The sequence below is a fragment of the Plasmodium vinckei genome (assembly GCF_900681995.1).
Source record: "Plasmodium vinckei vinckei genome assembly, chromosome: PVVCY_10".
Classification (NCBI taxonomy): Eukaryota; Apicomplexa; class Aconoidasida; order Haemosporida; family Plasmodiidae; genus Plasmodium; species Plasmodium vinckei.
Window position 1 is genome coordinate 1,630,769 of NC_051302.1, and position 19,568 is coordinate 1,650,336.

At 23.4% G+C, this 19,568-nt stretch overlaps 6 protein-coding genes across 6 annotated transcripts; 4 read left to right on the plus strand and 2 right to left on the minus strand.

Moving 5' to 3' along the window:
- Positions 1-43: 43 nt before the first annotated feature.
- PVVCY_1004360 (nuclear formin-like protein, putative) lies at positions 44-4,859 on the plus strand (the record flags this gene model as incomplete). Its single annotated transcript, XM_008625884.2, has 2 exons — positions 44-70; positions 171-4,859. 2 exons carry the CDS (start codon positions 44-46, stop codon positions 4,857-4,859), a joined length of 4,716 nt encoding a protein of 1,571 aa, XP_008624106.2.
- Positions 4,860-5,955: 1,096 nt separating this feature from the next.
- On the plus strand, positions 5,956-7,305 carry PVVCY_1004370 (translocation associated membrane protein, putative; the record flags this gene model as incomplete). The annotated part of the gene is made up of 3 exons (XM_008625885.1): positions 5,956-6,885; positions 7,039-7,105; positions 7,211-7,305. 3 exons carry the CDS (start codon positions 5,956-5,958, stop codon positions 7,303-7,305), a joined length of 1,092 nt encoding a protein of 363 aa, XP_008624107.1.
- A 500-nt stretch (positions 7,306-7,805) lies between these two features.
- PVVCY_1004380 (selenoprotein, putative) lies at positions 7,806-8,439 on the minus strand (the record flags this gene model as incomplete). The annotated part of the gene is made up of 3 exons (XM_037634489.1): positions 7,806-7,922; positions 8,069-8,116; positions 8,275-8,439. 3 exons carry the CDS (start codon positions 8,437-8,439, stop codon positions 7,806-7,808), a joined length of 330 nt encoding a protein of 109 aa, XP_037490582.1.
- Positions 8,440-8,989: 550 nt separating this feature from the next.
- On the plus strand, positions 8,990-10,892 carry PVVCY_1004390 (dynein light chain, putative; the record flags this gene model as incomplete). Its single annotated transcript, XM_008625887.2, has 9 exons — positions 8,990-9,010; positions 9,227-9,384; positions 9,521-9,644; positions 9,861-9,987; positions 10,088-10,145; positions 10,231-10,351; positions 10,441-10,520; positions 10,691-10,739; positions 10,818-10,892. 9 exons carry the CDS (start codon positions 8,990-8,992, stop codon positions 10,890-10,892), a joined length of 813 nt encoding a protein of 270 aa, XP_008624109.2.
- Positions 10,893-11,011: 119 nt separating this feature from the next.
- Positions 11,012-14,558, minus strand: PVVCY_1004400 (conserved Plasmodium protein, unknown function; the record flags this gene model as incomplete). The annotated part of the gene is made up of 15 exons (XM_008625888.1): positions 11,012-11,164; positions 11,342-11,449; positions 11,533-11,678; positions 11,802-11,898; positions 12,016-12,125; positions 12,230-12,365; positions 12,491-12,626; positions 12,727-12,926; positions 13,055-13,174; positions 13,270-13,317; positions 13,426-13,478; positions 13,584-13,667; positions 13,759-13,993; positions 14,126-14,361; positions 14,489-14,558. The coding sequence occupies 15 exons, from the start codon at positions 14,556-14,558 to the stop codon at positions 11,012-11,014; spliced, it is 1,932 nt and encodes a 643-aa protein (XP_008624110.1).
- Positions 14,559-15,044: 486 nt separating this feature from the next.
- PVVCY_1004410 (conserved Plasmodium protein, unknown function) lies at positions 15,045-19,106 on the plus strand (the record flags this gene model as incomplete). Its single annotated transcript, XM_008625889.1, has 1 exon — positions 15,045-19,106. The coding sequence occupies one exon, from the start codon at positions 15,045-15,047 to the stop codon at positions 19,104-19,106; it is 4,062 nt and encodes a 1,353-aa protein (XP_008624111.1).
- Between the last annotated feature and the right edge of the window lie 462 nt (positions 19,107-19,568).

Below are 19,568 nucleotides of genomic sequence, written 5' to 3' on the forward strand. Positions count from 1 at the left end.
ATTATTTTCAAATTGAACTTTCCCATAAAAAAAGTATATCCTCATGGCTATTCTTATAACATTGGAAAAGGTATATTTTAATTTTTCATCGTGTTTATGCATTTGCATATGTAGGTATATAAGCTCATGCTCATGTCGTTTTTTCTCCACACTCGGTCTTCTGTTTATAGGAAAATGAAAAACTTAAGAAGGTAGCTGAGAAACTTTTATATTTATTGAACAAATATAGGCATGCTTATTTAATGTCTATTGATCTCATAAATTTTTACGACGAGATAATTGAAAAAAGAGATGATAATAATTATAAAGAATTAGAAGAATGTTATAAAAAAAAGAGACCATGGGAAGGTATAATAGACGAAGAAATGATAATTAGGAAAAAGCTAAAAAACAATTTATGTTATTATGAAGGAAAAGAAGACACAAAAAAAATAAAAATTACAGAAACAGGTGATTCGGAAACGTTGCCTAATGAGGGTAATGATGGTGATGATAGTAGTAATTTCAGCTTAAGCGGTAATAAAATATTTAAGGGAGATTACAACAAATTTCATGATAATAATATGGAAAGTGAAGATGCAAAGGATAATAAAATTACTTCGGACTATGTCAGTTTAGGAACTTTAGATTTTAGTGCATATAAAGAAGACGCAGATGGGCATATTAAATATTGTGAAAAAAATAAGACAGATATAAAAGTTGATAAAACAAAAAAAAATAATAATAATGTTTCAAAATATGTTCAACAATCAGACATTAAGAAAAAAAGTGTATTGAATCAGTCTATTTATATGAAAAGTAATAATGTAAAATCATCACAAATTCGTATATTACCACATATGCATAAAAGTATATATAACGCAGATAATAGTTTTTCTAGATTAAATTCTTCTAAAAAATCGAATGTATTAAATAGTTATAAAAGTGTATATATTAATAGTAATATAATGCATAAAAATATAGGAATGGATAAAAAAATAATAAAAAATGAACTAAATAAAAATGAGGTTTCACAAAATAATAATTTGAAAGGTTTAAATAAGAGTGTCTATATTGGAAGAAGAGAGAAAAGTACTTATGTCACTAGTAACAGTATTATTGTTCCTAACAGAAATAATAGAATAAATGGCCCAATAAATGAGAGTCTTCTTCTTACTAATAAAAATTCTTTAATAAATAAAGACAGTATAAAAAAGCAAGAACTATTGAACAAAAAAATGAGTGTAATAAAGGCTAGTAATACTTATAATAATAGCATTCCTCTGAAAAAAATGAATACTTTAAGTATTTTAAAAACCAACAATTATATTAGTAATAAAAATGGATTAAATAAAAGTATATATTTTAGTCGAAGCAATACGTTAACGAGCAATGATAAAAAGAAAAATATCACTGACTCATATGGTGATCAGGGAAAAGTTGGCACTGGTGGAGATAATAATTTAAACAGAAAAGCTGGGTATATGGGTAATTTGAATTTTTTGGGAAAAAATGAAGTTCGAAATGCTGAAATTTCAAAGGAAATAGGAATTACGATAAAAGATGTAGAAATAGAGAAAACCGAGCAAAATACTAAGAAACTTTTTGTAGATGAAAATTTGGGGATTGAAAAATCAGATAGAATAAATTTTCCAACTGTTCAAAAATTATCATATAGTCCATTAACATTAGAAGATATTGAAAAGTTGGTCGAAGATGAAGAAAAGGGGAAAGAAGTTTCTGCTAATAATAATTTAAATTCACCTCTAAGCAAAGACAATGATGTTGTATATGAAAAAAAAAATATTTGCATTGACAAAGATAATTTAAAAAGTTTAGTTTGCTCATCAGAAAAAAATCAAACTTATATTAAAATAGAAAACAATTGTGATGATAATGATGAAATGAGTGAAAATATATCTCAAGTAAATGAAATAAAAAAGGAAGATAAGACAAATGGGGATAATAATGAAAATAGGCATCTTTTGACGAGTACAATTAATAATGAAATTATAAATCATGAGATAATTGAACATATTGGGAATCCATTAAGTGATGGTCTTATAAAAGTTGAAAAAAATATTGAAGAAAAACCAAGTGAATATGTACAAATTAAAAAGGAGGAAAATATTGTGATAGAAAACGGTTTTAACGAAATGAGTTACAATGAAAAATGTAAAATTGCAAAAGCGGGAGAAGAAGAAAATATGAGCATAGATAATATGAAGAAGCGTGATCATTCAGTAATTTCATGTAAACATGAAGAAATAAATCGGAAAAATATTATCTTGAATATAAATGATGAAATAAAGGAAAAAATAATGGAACGAGGAGGTGTTTCTGGAAAAATTGTGAGTAATAATGAGGAAAATGTGTGTAAAAATATGAATGAAAAAAAAATGCTAATATCTGAAAATATTCGAAAAAATTTAATGTCATCTCTAGAGAAAGAAGCTGGTACCAAATGTACTAGCGTTAATAATCGAGCTAATTTAAATATAGAAATAGATATTGATTGTGAATATGTATCTCTTGATATTTTTAATATCGATTTAGCTATTAATGAAGGGGTATATAACTATAAACAAAATGAGGAAAGTTATATTGAATGTGATGAGCAAATAAAAGATTTAAAAATATATAATGATATATTAAAAAGTGAAAAGGAGATATGTTCAGATTTATTATATATAAAAAAAGAGAATAAATTTAGTAATAATTCTGTTATTATATTTAAAAGTTCTAATGAAATAAAAGATGAAATAAGTAAATATGTTGGTATGTCTATATTTGATTGTATCAATAAATTTATCATACCTACCAGTTCATTGGTTAATGATAGTAGATTAAGTATTTGGTTTACTAAAAAAAGAAAAAAGAATAATAATATGAATAGAAATAAAGGTAACGATTTCGACCAAATCGAAAATTATAACGATGATTCTAAAATTAGACGCAATTTTGTATTTAAAAAAAAAACAGAAGGAAGATTAAGTTGTATGGGTTTTTTTTCACAGCCAATAACTATCATGTTATCATCATTAAAAAGACGAAGTCAATTTGGAAATTTAAAAAACATAATTATGTCAATTATATTATGCACATGTGATTCATCAATGCTGGAAATAATACTACATACGATACCAGAGGAAAATAGTAAAAATTATCAACTATGGAAAGCGTCAATAAAAAAGTTGTATTCCCTTATAGGGGATAAAAAAAAAGAAATTCTTCGAAAAATGATTTTCTCTGATAAGGATAAAACTTGTGAAACTGATGAAAAGGAGGAGGGGGAAGGATATGATGAAAATAATTTGATAGAGGAAAAAAATAAATATAATGAACTAAATTTAAAAACATATGATTTTATGAATACTATGGATAATAATGGATATCGAAATTTCTTTAATTCGTCTTTTTCATCAGAAACTGGAGGAAACACACCAATTAATCAAAATAACTATTTTTCAACAGTTCCACTTTTAAAAAGTGATGTAAAGACAGAGAAAGATGAGGAAGAGAAAAAAAATAATGTTAATATATTAGAAGATGAAAAATTTTGCTTATTTATATGCACTATAAATGATATACATAAAAGATTTCAATATTTGCTGTTGATTGAAAATTATGATTTTATATATTCTGATTTAATTAAACATATTCAAAAGAAATTAAATAATATTGATTTAATAATAAATAAGCATATGCTATTAAAGCAACTTTTTTGTAATGTTTTATTTCTATGTAATTGGTTAAACGAGCCTAAATGTTTCAAATGGTTTCAATGGAATGACATATTCAATAAATTATATAATTTAAATGGATTTTTAGAAAATGGAAGAATATCCAGAGAAAGATGTATAATGCTTCTTTTAGCTGAGCATACAGGTGAAATATTTACTGATAAAGAATTAAATGAATTAAAAAAAACAAGTAAGCTACATATTAAAGATCTTTATGATAAATCTATCGATTTTATTAATTGCTTTTTGGATTTAAAGAATCAGTTAGATACTGAAGAATTTAAAAAAAGTTGTTGTATCTTTAGCAGTGAATTAGAGGATATAGGAGTTGAAAATTGTTCAGATAATTCTTTAAACGATAAAGTATTAAAAGATGATAAATTTTTGGAAAAAGTTAAGGATTTTGTAAATAAGTATTACAAACAAATGGTATACATTATTTGGAACTTGGTATTGTTGATAAAGAAATATTTAATCGTTATAATTTGGTTAGGTGATGTTAAACCATTTTATCCCCTTTTTAGTTATTTCGATGAAGGAAAGAAAATAAAATATTCTGAGGATCTGTTTGTAAATTTGTCTCATTTTTTTGAATCATACAATAAATATTTTAACATCGTAAAAAAGGGTCAAGAGGAGTTACAAAAAGGAATAGGAGATACTAGTGATCAAGGGCAAAATGATAAAAGAAAAAATATAGAATTAAATAATAGTAACGATTTTATTTTTTCTGCAGACTATTTTGAGAAAAATATTCAAAAAGAGACCCATGGTATTATAAACGATTCAAATTACACAGATTTTAAAAGTGGAAAAAAACAAATAGTTGAGATGAATAATCGTAATTATAACAACGGTAGTGAATATATTGACAATAATTCCTATATAGAAAATAATGATATTAGCATTAAAAATGGTAATAATGTAAAAGATGTGCCATATTTTATGAAAAATAATGATAATTCAAAAACAGAGAACTATGAATTAAAGCATCGAAGATCACTAACAAACACAATAGATTATGGATGTGAGATACGAAGAAAAAGTATTGAAAAAGAAAAGGGCAATAATAACAAATTTATTAAAGGTGCGAGTTTTGAAAACATGCTTGAAGCAGAATTTGATTCTTCTGCTTAGGGCATAATAAAAGCAAGATGTTTACTATTGTTTCAGTAATGTATACACATATACGAATACATATAATAGTACGTGATGTTTTATAATAATAATTTGTTATGTGTGCTATAAAAGTGTGTTTTATTTTTTTTTGTACTTTTTCATAAACAAAACTTTTTACAAAATAGAGATTTGAATAGGTTAGTTTAAATAGTATTGAATTTTGTTTTATTTTTGAATGTATTTTAATAAGGTACAAGGAAAATTACTTGAATATGTTTTGCAATATCTGCATTAATGTGTGTGCATAAGCATGTATGGGAATGTTATAATAGTGTGCCACGTGAAAAGCTTCGCACATTAATTGGGTATACTTTTTGATGTATTTCATTCTATGATACTTATTTTAAATATCATATTCCATTGCATTTATTTTATTTAACTAATTCAGTCTTTTAGCTTTCTTACATTTTAATTAAAGAAGAAATATTTCATTTTTTCATAAGTCCTCAGAGATATTCTTAAATTTTTAAGCATCAAAAAAAAATACTTTGCATGAATATATGATACATTTATTTTATTAGCAACACACTCAAGTTTAGCATGTAATGAAAGTACTAGGGCTTCGCATTTTAGTAGTTAAGGTAATATTTTTTTAAATGGTAAATTTTTTTTCTTTTAATTTTACACTTATAAATATAAATGGAAAATAATAGTGCGCTAAATATTTGGAATATAATTTGTTTTTTTCAAAAAATGCACAATTTTATTTCCCATTATTAACAGGATTTATTTACTAAGTAGTTCTTAATCATTTTTTACAATATTATAACAGATTAAAAAAAAAACAATTTTTTGGCGTTGTCATCGATTGCTTGTTAGTCGTATTTTATTTGCTTGGCTCACAAAATTTTTTTGTGCAATTTTTTATTATTTTTTAATTTTTTTTGTATTTAAGCTAAAAATTGCATGTTTTTTATTTAAGCCAAATTATTTGTATTTATCAATATAATATTTGTTAAAGTTTGTCATTAGGATTTTTTCCATTTTTTACGTTTACTATATGGATGCTTCTTGATTTTATGATATTTTTTTTTCTGTTAAGTATATTGGCACAATGAGTAAGCATTATTTCCACACCCTAGATGAATATACTGAAAATATCAAAAGTGGTAATTACTCACCATTTATTCCATTCAGCCCGAAGTTATCAGAATGGACTTTACTAATTACAGCATTAGGATTTATATTTATGATCATACTCCGCTATTTCGTTGCAGGCATACATACTAAATTAATACCGAAGGATAATATTTTATATAGATATTCCAAATCTTCATTATTGGATCGACTAAATAAAAAATTTGATATATCTAAAAAAGGTTGTGTATATAAATGGAAAGAAAATTTTTGGTTTGCCTTATGGCACACTTTTTCTTTCATATATAATTTTGTTTTATTGGTATCAATGTCTGGATACTTAAACAATACAAATGGATGGGTTAAAATGTGTTTTAAAGAACACACTGGAAAATGTTTGTTTTTAGTTACAGAAGATGAATACAATGATAATAAAAAAGGATGGCCATATATGTATTTAGATAATAATGTTCATTATTTTTATATAACCCAAGTGTCTTTTTGGTTATCATGCCTTTTTTATCTAAAATATGAAATAAAAAGAAAGGATTATTATGTATTTATAATACACCATTTAGCGACATTAGGGTTATTATTATATTCACAATTTTATAATTTATGGAGGGCTGGATTATTAGTATTATTTCTTCACGATATCGTTGATGTTTTTCTTTATATTTCTAAGACTATGAATTACTCAAAGTCAAAATATCAAAAACCATTGACACTTTTTTATTCTTTTTTTGTTTTATCTTTTTTTTTCTTTCGTATTATTTTGTTTTTATTTTATTTAGTAATTCCTTTAAGTGATATTAATATGATCAAATCATATACTGATGGATTTATTAATTCACATAATGATGCCCCAATGGGATATGTTCCAGTTGGTTTTCTCTGGATGTTGATGGTAAGACGAAGATACACATTTTATCATTTTTTTATATATTTACTTAGAATAAATGTAATAACCCAGAGAATAAAATATATTGAGGATAAACTGTAATTGAATATCATGTCTATATACATAATATTTTTTTTATTATATTTAATTTCCTTTCAGATGATGCATTTTTATTGGTTTTTCTTAATTTTGAAGATGACACGCATATATATCGAAAAAGCTTATAGTAATACAATTGAAAAATATCACAAAATGAATATAATTTGAAGCTATATGTATTGAATGTGCCTGTATATGTATGTAACATTTTTTACTTTTTTTTATTTTATAGAATCTAGTAAATCTGATATAGTAGACATACGAAGTGATAATGAAGACGAAGAAGAAGAAGAAGAAGAATTGGAAGTAAAGGAAATTCCAAGTTAAAATGATGAAACATCAAAGGGAGCATAATATTATGTTTTTATCTTAATGATAATATGTTAAGATTTTGTCATTGAATTTAGTTTTGTCCCTTTGCTTTATTATATATAGTCCTTTCTAATTTTATAACTTTATTTATGATTAAGCCTATTTGTTATCTTAACTTTTTACCACGTTTAATTATCCGCCTTTATGTTATTATATATATTTGTATATATTTCCTTCTTATTTTTTTAAGTAATTATTTATGCGTATAAACAATTTGTTGTTTTTATTATATTAGTTTATCATTTATATGGCCATGATTGATTACATAAAATATAATATATATATTATTTGATGTTGGCTAATGCTACACCATGAAACTTATTGTGTACAATAAATAAATACATTGTTTTTCATTACTAATTTATGCATATGTGCATTTTCAAATTAGCAAATCATTCATTAATATACTTATTTAAAAATAAGTTTTTATATGTAAAAGGGTATCAAAATTATCCTCATGTACTTCCTAAACAAGCACTTATGTTTTTTAATTCCGTTATTCTACTTCGCATATTACCAGTTTTAGGTTTTTTATAAAAATTATCATTGTCATTTCCTTTTCCATTATATGGCTAAGTTAAAAAACATTAAAAAAGTGAATATATAGAGAGAAAAAGGATGTTATTGCAATTATTGGAATAGCGTATAATTATAAAAAAACAATCAAATAATGAAGTAACATGAGGAAAAACTGTGTATGTGTCAGTTTAAAAATTACACTTCGCTGGGTGGGCATTCCAAATAAAGTCCTAAAAAATATAGCTAGCTAAAAAAAAAATAAAAATGAATTAAGAATAATATTTAAATCGGCATTTTAATACTAATATGTGTATACACATTGCAATCATTTAAGGCGAAGCATATAATTTCACATTTACATAATCCACATTTTTTATGTAATAATAGTATATTTTTTATTTTTACAATATTAAAAAGTTGTTTCAGAAAATTCAAAATTCCATTAATAAGATTAATTATTGGGCCAATATATTTGTTATAGGCTGAATTATTTCGTCTTAAATTTTCATATTTCAGTTTTCTATTTTCTAAAATGCTTTCATAATCATTTTTTCCGCCGTTGTTATTCATTTTATATTATGCTTAATAAGAAAAAGAAACATAAAAGACATTAGACATTATATAACGAAATAGATATAAAAAACATTATAGTAATATTCATAATCTTATAAGCGCCCCGACAGTATTTATAATTATCTTTTATAATCGTATTTTTTTAGAAATATTGCTAAATGTATAAAAGCAAATGCTGAAATATTATTTTTACACTAATCTTTGTAGTTAGCGATTTTTTTTCAAAAGCTTTTAAAATATTTAAAAAAAAATGTAAAAAAAACAAAGAATATGCATATCCATGATATGATAAATGTGATTTATATTTACACAAATTTATTTAGTAAAATATTTTGAAGATATTGAAATAAGTGTAATAGCGTGTAATTTTATTGCTAAAAAAAATTTTATAAAAAAAAAGTGAAATAGGAATATTAAATATTTTTTTTGTGAAATTAGCAATAAAATAGCGAAAAGCAAATTACATTATTATATTATTTTTTTACAAAATATACATATAATTATTTTTCACTCGGTTATACATATTATATATATTCTAGTTGGGACGATGGAAAAAAATTACAAAATTGTAAAAGAAAACGCAAAAAAATGAGCAGACAAATTAATAATATAATGATGATTTCTACAAACTGTTATAGAAATTATGCTATTGTATATTTAGAACAATTTTTGTTTGGTTGACATTTTTATTTGTTTAGGGTATTTTAGTGTATATAAATATGTAATAAAATATAAATTAATTATTTTCTTTTTTTTATGTTTAATTGATGCATATTTTCCGAAGGTTAAATATGGGAACAACTTTAATGTGAGTAAAGAATTAAGGTCTTACATGTTAAAGACTATGAAAGAATATAAAGATTATTTTGAAAAGGAATTTATTAAAAATTGTAACTTAGAGAATAATATTAATTTAATGGAAAATTTAGAAATCAAAGAAGAGTAAATATATTGCTTTATTATGGTTTATTTGTTTTGGTGTTGCTTTATTATATTTGTTCACTATGGCTGATGGTACAAAATAAATATATATAATGAAACATTTTTTACTTTTCACATTTGTTGTCTTTTAAATTAGCAATGATTACAATGAAGATATTTTTCTTAAAAATAAAAAAAATTTCCATCTTTATGATTTCTTTAACTTATCTCTATTATTTCCAATAAAAATTCTGAATCAAAATGAAAAAACAATTATACAGGTATGCTAACTTTTCTTTTGTTAATAAGTAAAATTAATATATATTTATTCATATTGAAGTATTTTATAAATCCATATGCTTGTGCTTATTTAATTGGTGTTATATGATAACCTCATTAAATAAGGACTAAACCACAAGGCATTTGTATATTATTAAATGTATCATATTAAAAATAAGAAACATTGTGTCATTATTTTTATTGTTTTTTTTATCTAGTTAATAGCAGAGGATAATACTTCAAATGACTTAAATATGGTTCAAACTATTCTTAAAAATATCGAACAAACAGAAATGGACAAATTAAGATTTTTCCATATAGAAAATATAATATACGAGCTAATAGGTTATACACATATATAAAAAATGAATGAATAACATGAAAAATGTTTATAGTTAATTATAGAAGCATATATATTTATTATAAAATATATGTTTTTTGATAGATGAATTAATTAGACAAATTACTGTCGATTGCCCTAAGCGTGGATTTTCCTTAATAGTGTAAAAAAATAGCGAATTAAACAGGCCAGCAACTAGTACTATATAAATATATATTTATTTGTTCATTTATTTAACCTTATATAAGGATACATAACGAGATAAAAAAAAATATTGATTACTACAAAAGATTGATAGAAATAATTGAGCACAATAATAATATGAATACTGAAAAGTTCAATGAATTGGAACGAACATATAGTTTCATGGTAAGCACACACATATGAATGTAATTTACATTTCCCTTTTTTTATCTAAGTAAAGCAACCATAAACAATTTATTCGTATATATTTACAGATAGAACAATTATCTGTGGAAGAAAATAGCCTAAAAGAAAAATTAGCTGATGTCCAAAATGAGCTTGAATTATTAAGAAAGTAAACATTATCAAAAAAAAGCAAAAAAAAACAATTAATTAATATATCATATAGAAAATACAGAAACACTTTGAAAATTTTTAAAAATAATTCTGTAGAAATTGTAATGATATATGTGTGTGCGTGCATAAGAGTATATTTATTTGTTTTGTTGTCTTTTTTCGGTGCAGTACAAACAAAAAAAAAACCCAAGAAAATAGGAATAAAATGGAGATACAGGTTTGAGACTTTTAACATTATTTTATGTTTTAATTAATTTACTATTATTATTATTATTAAATATTTTTTTTGTGACAGTACGATTTATTAAAACATAATGAATCATTGCTGGAAAAAATTAAAGACATTTATGATAAGCAAGGAGAAATTTAAATGGAAAAAACTATTTTTGAAAATAAAAAAGCATAATGAAGCACACATAGATATATACAATTATGAATTATATTCTATATTTTCCATATTTTTCTTTACATATGACTTAATTTTTTTTATTAAAATTTTTTATGGTTTTGTGTATGCTCCGTCATTTTGTCAATTTTTTTCATGTAATCTTTCATCATTTTTTCTTCTTTAAAAATATTTTGAACAATTGTTGCTCTTTCCTTTAATATATGATAATAATCCTCTACAAAAACTAGGAATGTCTGTTGATTGAAAAAATAATAAAAATTAATAAAATAAGATGAGCAAATAAAGTTTGCAATGGGCTTTTGAAGAAAATATAAAAAATATCATCTGAATAAGATATTGTAACAAAGTAAAAACTGAACATATATTATTTTTATACATAAACATGTGGTTTTGTAATAATTTAAGCGAACCTTCCACAAATCGATCATATCATCAGGTGTAATTTGTGCAAGGTTATCCCAATACCTTTTTTCTTGTTTTTTTCTTTCTATTATTAACTTTAACGAGGAATTTAATCTCTGTTCGAATGAAACATAAACACAGTATGTAGGTATATTTATATGAATGCTTCTGTGTATATTTTTTACATTTTTCAAATTACATTTTTGTATTTCTTCTTTTTATTCGAAATTTGGCAAACATTTTCTTTTTCCTTTTCTTGGTAATATTTGAAAATTATGTCTAAGGCATATTCAGGAGTAGATAACATTTCAGTAGTTTCATGGTCTTTATTATTTTGGATATTGTCTTTGTTTGGTTCATCAAAATTTGTGTATAAAAAAATTTATATTTGATTTTTTATATAAAATTAAGCCATATTTGTGTAATAATCTTTAGGTTCAGTAATATTTTCTTTTGGGGATTTTTTACCTGTATAAAATAGCTTTGTTAATAATTCGATATCCTCTTCCGTATGCACCCCTATGTAAGTTAATAGTTTGTTTAGTTTGTCGTGGTCATCTAAATTCTAAAAAAATGATAGACAAAATGAGAAATGTAAAGTATTCTGTATTATAGCAAATGTTATAAGTAAGAAAAAGGATAAATAGAAATATATGTGAAGTATATTTATATATAATTTCACCTCATCAACTAGAAAACCACATTCATCCAAAATTAATCTTTTTATATTTTCGATTTGTTCATCAGTTACACTTTGCGCACTTATACTCGTTTTTTTGCTTCCATCCTTCACTATTAATAGGAGGATATAGAAAATGTGTATTATACAAAATAATAAATAAAATTAGTATATATTTAGAGGCATTCCATCATTTTGTATAAATCATAATAAATACCTTTAGTGGTTGCTAATGGAAATGCTGAAGTTTCTTCTAAGAAATGCTTGTAATTGGTATGACAAAATTCTTTGAAGAATATTTGTTCATAAATTATTTTATTTGCATCAATTAATTTTTCTATATATGTATTTGCCTAAGGAAAATGAGCATATAATAAGGAGAACTCTGTGATAGTGATATTATTTTATAGAGGTTATTTGATACAATTGTTTCTATATCATTTATTTATCGAGATATTTATTTTAGTATATTTTATACCTCATTTTTTTGTAAATTCCAGGCAGTAGCATACTTCTTTTGAAAAAACTTTTCATAACTTTTTTGACGCTTTTGTAATTCAATGAACTGAAATTTAATTCTTTCATACTGATTTATTAGTTCGTTTACTATTTTTCTAAAAACAAGAAAAATATAGTTTTTATAAGTTTAACATTTACGATTCTGATGATAAGTATATGCATATGTGCTTCATTTAATTATTAAATTATTAATACTTTGACTTTATCTTGTAGTTGTAGTAATATGTTTTGACTGATATAAGGGATTCTCTTAATTTATTTATTTCAAGTTTATAGAAGTTAATCTTTTTGAAGTTATGGTTATTTTTTTGTTGAAGTACTTTTATGTTGTAAAGTTTTTTTTCTTTGTCCATAATTATATTGTTTACGTCTAGTACGCTTTGGATATCCATATTCTTTATATAGGGAAATAGATTGAGGTAAAAAAAGAAAGAAATATGTTATTAATATAAAAAGCAGAATATAAAAATATATGTATCATATAAATGCGTATATGTATGATTGCTTTAGTTTGTCTTTGTACTAAATTTTCTTCAAGTTGTATTTTTGTTTTCAATTTGAGATTATTTTCTTCATGTATATCTTTTATTTTTTGATTAAAAGATTTAATATCATTCAGTTCATCAATGAATGTAGTGGAATTCTGATAAAATAAAACAAAAAGAATGAGAAGTATATATAAAAAGGTAAACAAAAATATTATTACTTTAAAAGAATAAAAATTGTGGAAAAGCGGACCATGCTTTGAATCCTTATGAGGTCATCAAGAATTTGTTTGTTTTCTTTCTACAGGAAAAATAATATATATATAATGTATATGGAATATACACTATGAATTAAGCAGAATCCATATATGTTATATTTTTATAGGACTCCTCTTATTTTTACACATACCAACATGCTTTTCCTTTTATAGTTTAATTCATCTCTTGTTTTGTTAAGAAGGTCTGAAAAAAGGGGATAAAATTATACATTAATTTGCAATAATTTTTATGATTGAAAATGATGGATTAAAATAGTAATTGTAATAAACGGAATGAAACGTGACTTACTTTCCAAGTACATTTTGTAACCATCTCGTTGATTTTGTATAATAGAAACAAGGGATAAAATATTTTGAGAATTATTTTGGCAGACTGTCAAAGATATAAATAGAGAAATAATGGGATATATTATGGTTGTAAAGTTGAAAATAGCAAATAGTTTTATAAGTTTCATATTTATTACCTTTTTTGATTTGTTCATCTTTATATTTTAGTAAAGAAAAATATTTTTCAATTTTTTTTTCGTATGTTTCCTTTTCTTTTAATGCTAAATTTTTAACATCTGCAAAATTATTTTGAAACTTGGATTTATAAACTTCTTCATGTTCTAATATCATCTCGTTGTTATATTTTTGAAATGCTATATCGTTGCTGTCTTTTACATCGATTGCATATTTTTGTACATTATCTATAAATGACTAGACAGGGAAAAAAAAGTAATTCATAAATATATATTAAATTCAATTAAATGTGAAACTAATATTATTGCTTTAATTGAGCACAAATATGTGGTTATTTTGTTCTCATTATTTGTATGCAATATATGTTACCTTTTTTTCGGTGTTTACTTCCGTAATTACATTATGTAATAATTTATTTTTTTCTTCATTAGCATTATTAATTATATTTATACTAGTGTTGTCGTCATTTATATTACTTTCATTTTGTTTGTATTCAAATGTTTGTTTAAAATTATTTTCACTTTTTTCATTGTTTTGGGTGTCTAGTTGGTATTGATGTGCTTCTGGATAAGTAGTCTCTTTTGATGTTTTTTCTGGCGCGGGTACTAAAAAGGATTGTACATATGTATGCGTAAATATGTATATACATATATAAGAATATGAAAATGCAGAGTTATATTAATGAGTAGAAATGGTAAAATGGGTATAGTTTTAAAAAATATATTTTTTTACATTTTTTTTGAATTCTATTTCGCCGTATTTCTATCCTTCTTTCTTTTGATATATTAGTCAAGGTATCCATTATCTTTGTAAAGCATATACACAATTAAATTAAATTCAATATTTTTATCGAATTTAATAAATTATAGAATTATTTCGATAAATATTTGATAATGAAATGGATTACACATAATGAAATGTAGCTTTATTGTCTTTATATTTTTTTTCTTTCACTTTTGATTCCTTTTTTATTTTCTCTAAATGAATTAGTGAAACAGTGTGCTTGCATATTTTTATATTTCTTTTTAGAGAGTTTCGTATCTAGCAATTAAGTGGAAATAGCATCATTCATCTTATACATTTTTTTTGTTTATTTTTATTTATCATTACAATATTTATAATCATCCGTTATTTTTTTAGAAATAAAAATACGAAGTGTCTTTATTTTTATTATGCTATTAAAATATTTTTTTAATTTAACTATATAAGTGATATTTTTAGTTTATTTAAAAAAACGAAAAAAGGACGAAATAATATTAAAATATGGTGTAATAATATAAGTAAAAATATGAAGGATATCCGAAGCTGCAGTAATGTATCATTAAGAGGAAAACGAAAATATATCGAGGGCGAATCTAAAAATCCCTCGAATTTAATAAATAGACATAATAATGATAGTAATGAAAGTATTGTTAGTAAGCCTAAGAGGAGATCAATAAGTTTGTCAAACACTTATTTTAGTGTAAAATCTTTCTCTATTTACGACGCATTAAATTTAATGAATAATAATGGAACTAAGGGATTGGAAAATGGAAAAATAGAAAAGAAGGGAAAAATCGACGATAACGATGAGCTGAGACAACATAAAAATAATGATATGCAAAATAACAGTAACACGGCAAGTAGAATAAATAAAAAGGATCTAAAAAATTCGACAAAATACTTAGAGGGAATAAAAATAAATAAATTATTATTTAAAAAAATTGTATTCAAGAAAGCATTTTTTTATAAAATGAGATGTCTTAATCATAATTCGGCATGGTTATTGGAGCTATCGAAAGGTAAAAAGGGAATCCAAGGAATATGTGAGAAAAAAAGAGGAAAAAATAAAATGAAATGTTATAGTAAGTACAATCAAAATGATGTGGGAATGAAATACATTAAGAAAAAAATAAAAAGTGAGCCATTTATTAATGATGCCATACTAATGAAGCCATTTCCATTTTATCGAAAATTCATTACCTTGTTTTATCAAAAAAAATATAAAGAAGCATATCTTATGTTGACAAAAATAAGTTCATATTGTGTTTTTTTTTCATTGAAAGAAAGAGATATTTTAAATGAAAACTACTTTAAAAATAATTATTATAATTTATATTATTTAGTGAATTTGACAAATGAATTCCAAAATTTAAAAATGTGTGGTAAAGCTAGTGTAGAATCAAAGGAAAACTGTTCTACACCCAGAAAAAATATAAAGTATGGTTCTTATTCTTATCTTTTCGATAAAAGCAAAAATAAAACTGATCAAACGACATTAGTTTTTCACGTCTTACCAAAGAAAAAAAATAGTAATAGAAGAGGGAATTTCATTAATAGGGATACAATAGGAGCTTATAATTTTAATATAAAAGTAGAAGAAGAAAAATACAATTTTTTTGTAAATTACAAATTTTATAGATATGAAAATGGTGTCAATGATTTGGCAAAGGCTATTCTCAGACGAGATTCATTTTTGTCACATAAAGTAAGGAAAATAATAAAAATGGATAAAATGGATAACAGAAATAATAAAATTTCTTATGAGGATACCAAAAATGATAGAGGTATGGGAAATATGATAAACAGAGAAAATGAAATAATTGATATGAAATATAATTTAGATAAAGATCCAAGTAAAGTTTTGATAAAAAATAATATAAATTATGATAATGAAACAGATAAATTAATGAATGAAAGTAAAGAAAAATCAACTTCCTTTTTTAAAGAAAATAATTATTACTGCAATAAATTTAAAACAAGAATGAGAGTCGATGTTCGATTGATATTATTTCTTAAAATGTTATGTTTGTATATGTATGGCAATTCATTTGGAACAACTCGTAAATCAAATGAAATAAATAATTACTATGATAGAGAAGTTTTAAAGAAAATGGAAAGACAAGACACTGAATCAGCAAGTAACAACATGGTGTGTGACTATTATAGTAGTAACTGCTCAAATAATAAAAGGAGTATAAAAGAAGCAGCAAGAACAGAGGTTTTGAAATACATAATAATATATTTAAAAAAGGTAAAAAAGGAAATAAAGTTCGACACATATTTATATTTATTACTAAGTGTTATATATCGTGATTTAAGAATGTATAAAAAATGCGTATTTTATGCCAGAAAGAGTATTGAGAAAGATTATTTCAATTTTGTGAGCTGGACATATTTTAATAATATAGTTTCTATAGAAATAATTATCCAAGAAAATATGGAAAAGGAAAGAGAAATTAAATTAGGAAACAAAAAAAATATAGCGAAAAAGAGAAAAGCAAAAAAAGCTGATAATAAAAATTTTAATATTAAGAGGAAAAAGAAAAATAAAACAACCATAAAAAATGCAGATATTTTAAAAGGGAAGAAGAGATTAATAAAAAAAAATATAAATTTTTTAGAAAACTCTAACAAAATAAAAAGAATGTGTGATTACTTATTTGAAAATGAATTTTTTTCTTTATATGAAAAACCAAACATGGAAACTATCATGGCAAATTATAACGACTACATTTATATTAACCCTTTTATAAATATTAATAAGTCTTTTTTTTTTAATAATAATTATTTTGTAAGCCAAATATTTACCGATTTGGAAGATAAAGAGGGAAGCTTCAAAGGGAGGAAAAATATAGACAAGAACCAATGTAATCCAGAAAAAAAAATAGACAATAAAATCGATATAAATGAGCATTATTTAAGGAGAAATAAAATGGAGAAACTATCAAATGTTTATTTTCTACAAAAATATGAGATGTACAAAAAAAGATATAATTTCAAAAATAATATAATGACACTATTTGGTTTTGCGCATTTTTGTTCGCTTAATAGTACATTACATAAATATTCTATATATTCCTATGAGTATTTGCGAAAACGACTTGGAAATAATTTATACGTATTGAGTGAACTAGGGAAATTGTATTATTACAGTGGGAAGATAAATAAAAGCATGAAATGCTTTAGAAGAATGCAAAAAGTATGTAATGAAAATAAAAAATTAAAAACCAAATTCACTGAAAAATGTTTTGTTCTATATTTAGAAGAAAACCGCAGAAAACAGAAACCTCTTTCAAGGAGTGAATACAATGAAATAGGTCAAGGGGACAATTTGGAAAACGAAATAGATTACAAAGAGGAAGATTTTAATGGAGATTATGACAGTGATTCTAATTGTTACATTAGGAAACGAAACACCATCGAAGTAATTACCCCTGAAATATATAAAATTATTAAAAAAATGTGGATTCCTAACTATTTTACAAACATGTTTATTTATATGGAATTGGTGGTAAATATATATTATCTTAAAAAAGACATATCAAAACTTTTTCTTACTTTAAATAAATATGAAAATAGTAAAAAAATGGATAAATGCTCATATATTTCTCGAAAAAAAAATGAAAACATAATAAAAAATAAAATATGGGATGATAAATTTTATTACAGTCTTGGTAAATATTATTCATTGATAAAAAATTGTCAAATGGCTATTTATTATTTCAAAAAGTCAATAAAAAAAAACAATTTTCACTTATATTCTTACTTAAGTTTAGCAAAAGAATATTTTTCATGTGGAAACCTAAACAGTTCCATTTTTATATTGATAAAGCTAATTAGTTTATATATGAATAATTCAAATGCATGGTTTTGTCTAGGTAAATGCCTAGAGTGTAAGAACAATTATGATTTGTCTATTTTGTGTTATAAAAATGCTATTTATTTTAGAAAGAATAATGTTTATTATTATTTTTTGGTTAATATTTATTTTAAAACAGGGCAAATAAATGATTGCATAGGGGCATTAAAATCTGCATGGAGACATAATAAAAACCTTTTGTTTTCATCTATGGTGTTTGATATATATTTAAAAATAAAAAAAAGGGATTTTTTTTTTCAAAACGAGGATAGAAATTTAGAAGAATATTGGAAAATATCTGATAAATGCCATGTATGGTGTGTCAGATTTTTAAAAGATTATTTTAAAAAATTAAGAAACGAATGTTGTGTGGTTCAACCTTTTTGTGAGAACAAGCGTGAGCAATACAACTTTTATGAAACATTATTATCACTTTTTAATTTGAATAAGCCTTCAATAAAGCATTTACAATCAGTTAATTTTTTGAGTTATTTTAATAAATATTATGAAAAAAATTCAAGCTATTTTTATTTAATACGTACTTTGAAGCATTCGTCTTTAATTTTATACGACGGAATATATTATTTAGCTAATTATTTTCTTTTTAATAAACAAATAAAAAATGCTTTAATATTATTTAAAATTTTATGGGATGTAGAAGGACCATATTCGAAGGAATCCTTTCATTCATTTAAATATGCGTATTGTTTATTGCAGAGGGATGTATGAGTTATTGGTACATTCCATATGAGTAGACAATAGCATTATTATTTTACATTAATGTATTTATAAAGATAAATAATAATATAGTATAGAATTTTTATAAACACATTTTTTAATGTAATTAATTTAATATTTATTATTTTTTTCTCATTCATTGTTATAGCCAAATTGCAATTTGCCATTATCATTGAGCATAGTTTTTGGCAAAAACATTGTCACTAAAAACTGTAACTCTTTAAGATATAAAAAGTAATAAAGCAAAAAAATATTATACTTTTCTCAAATTATTAGATAACATTTATAGTTGCAAAAATAAGGTAAAATAAATCACGCATTCTTATTGATTTGAAACTCAGTATAGAAAAGATAAAATTCAAAAAAAATACGTTGTAATGACAAAAAAAAATTGTTTTTTTTATGATGATCATTGTGTGAATTTAAGGCATTTACTCTTTTAAAAAAAATTAA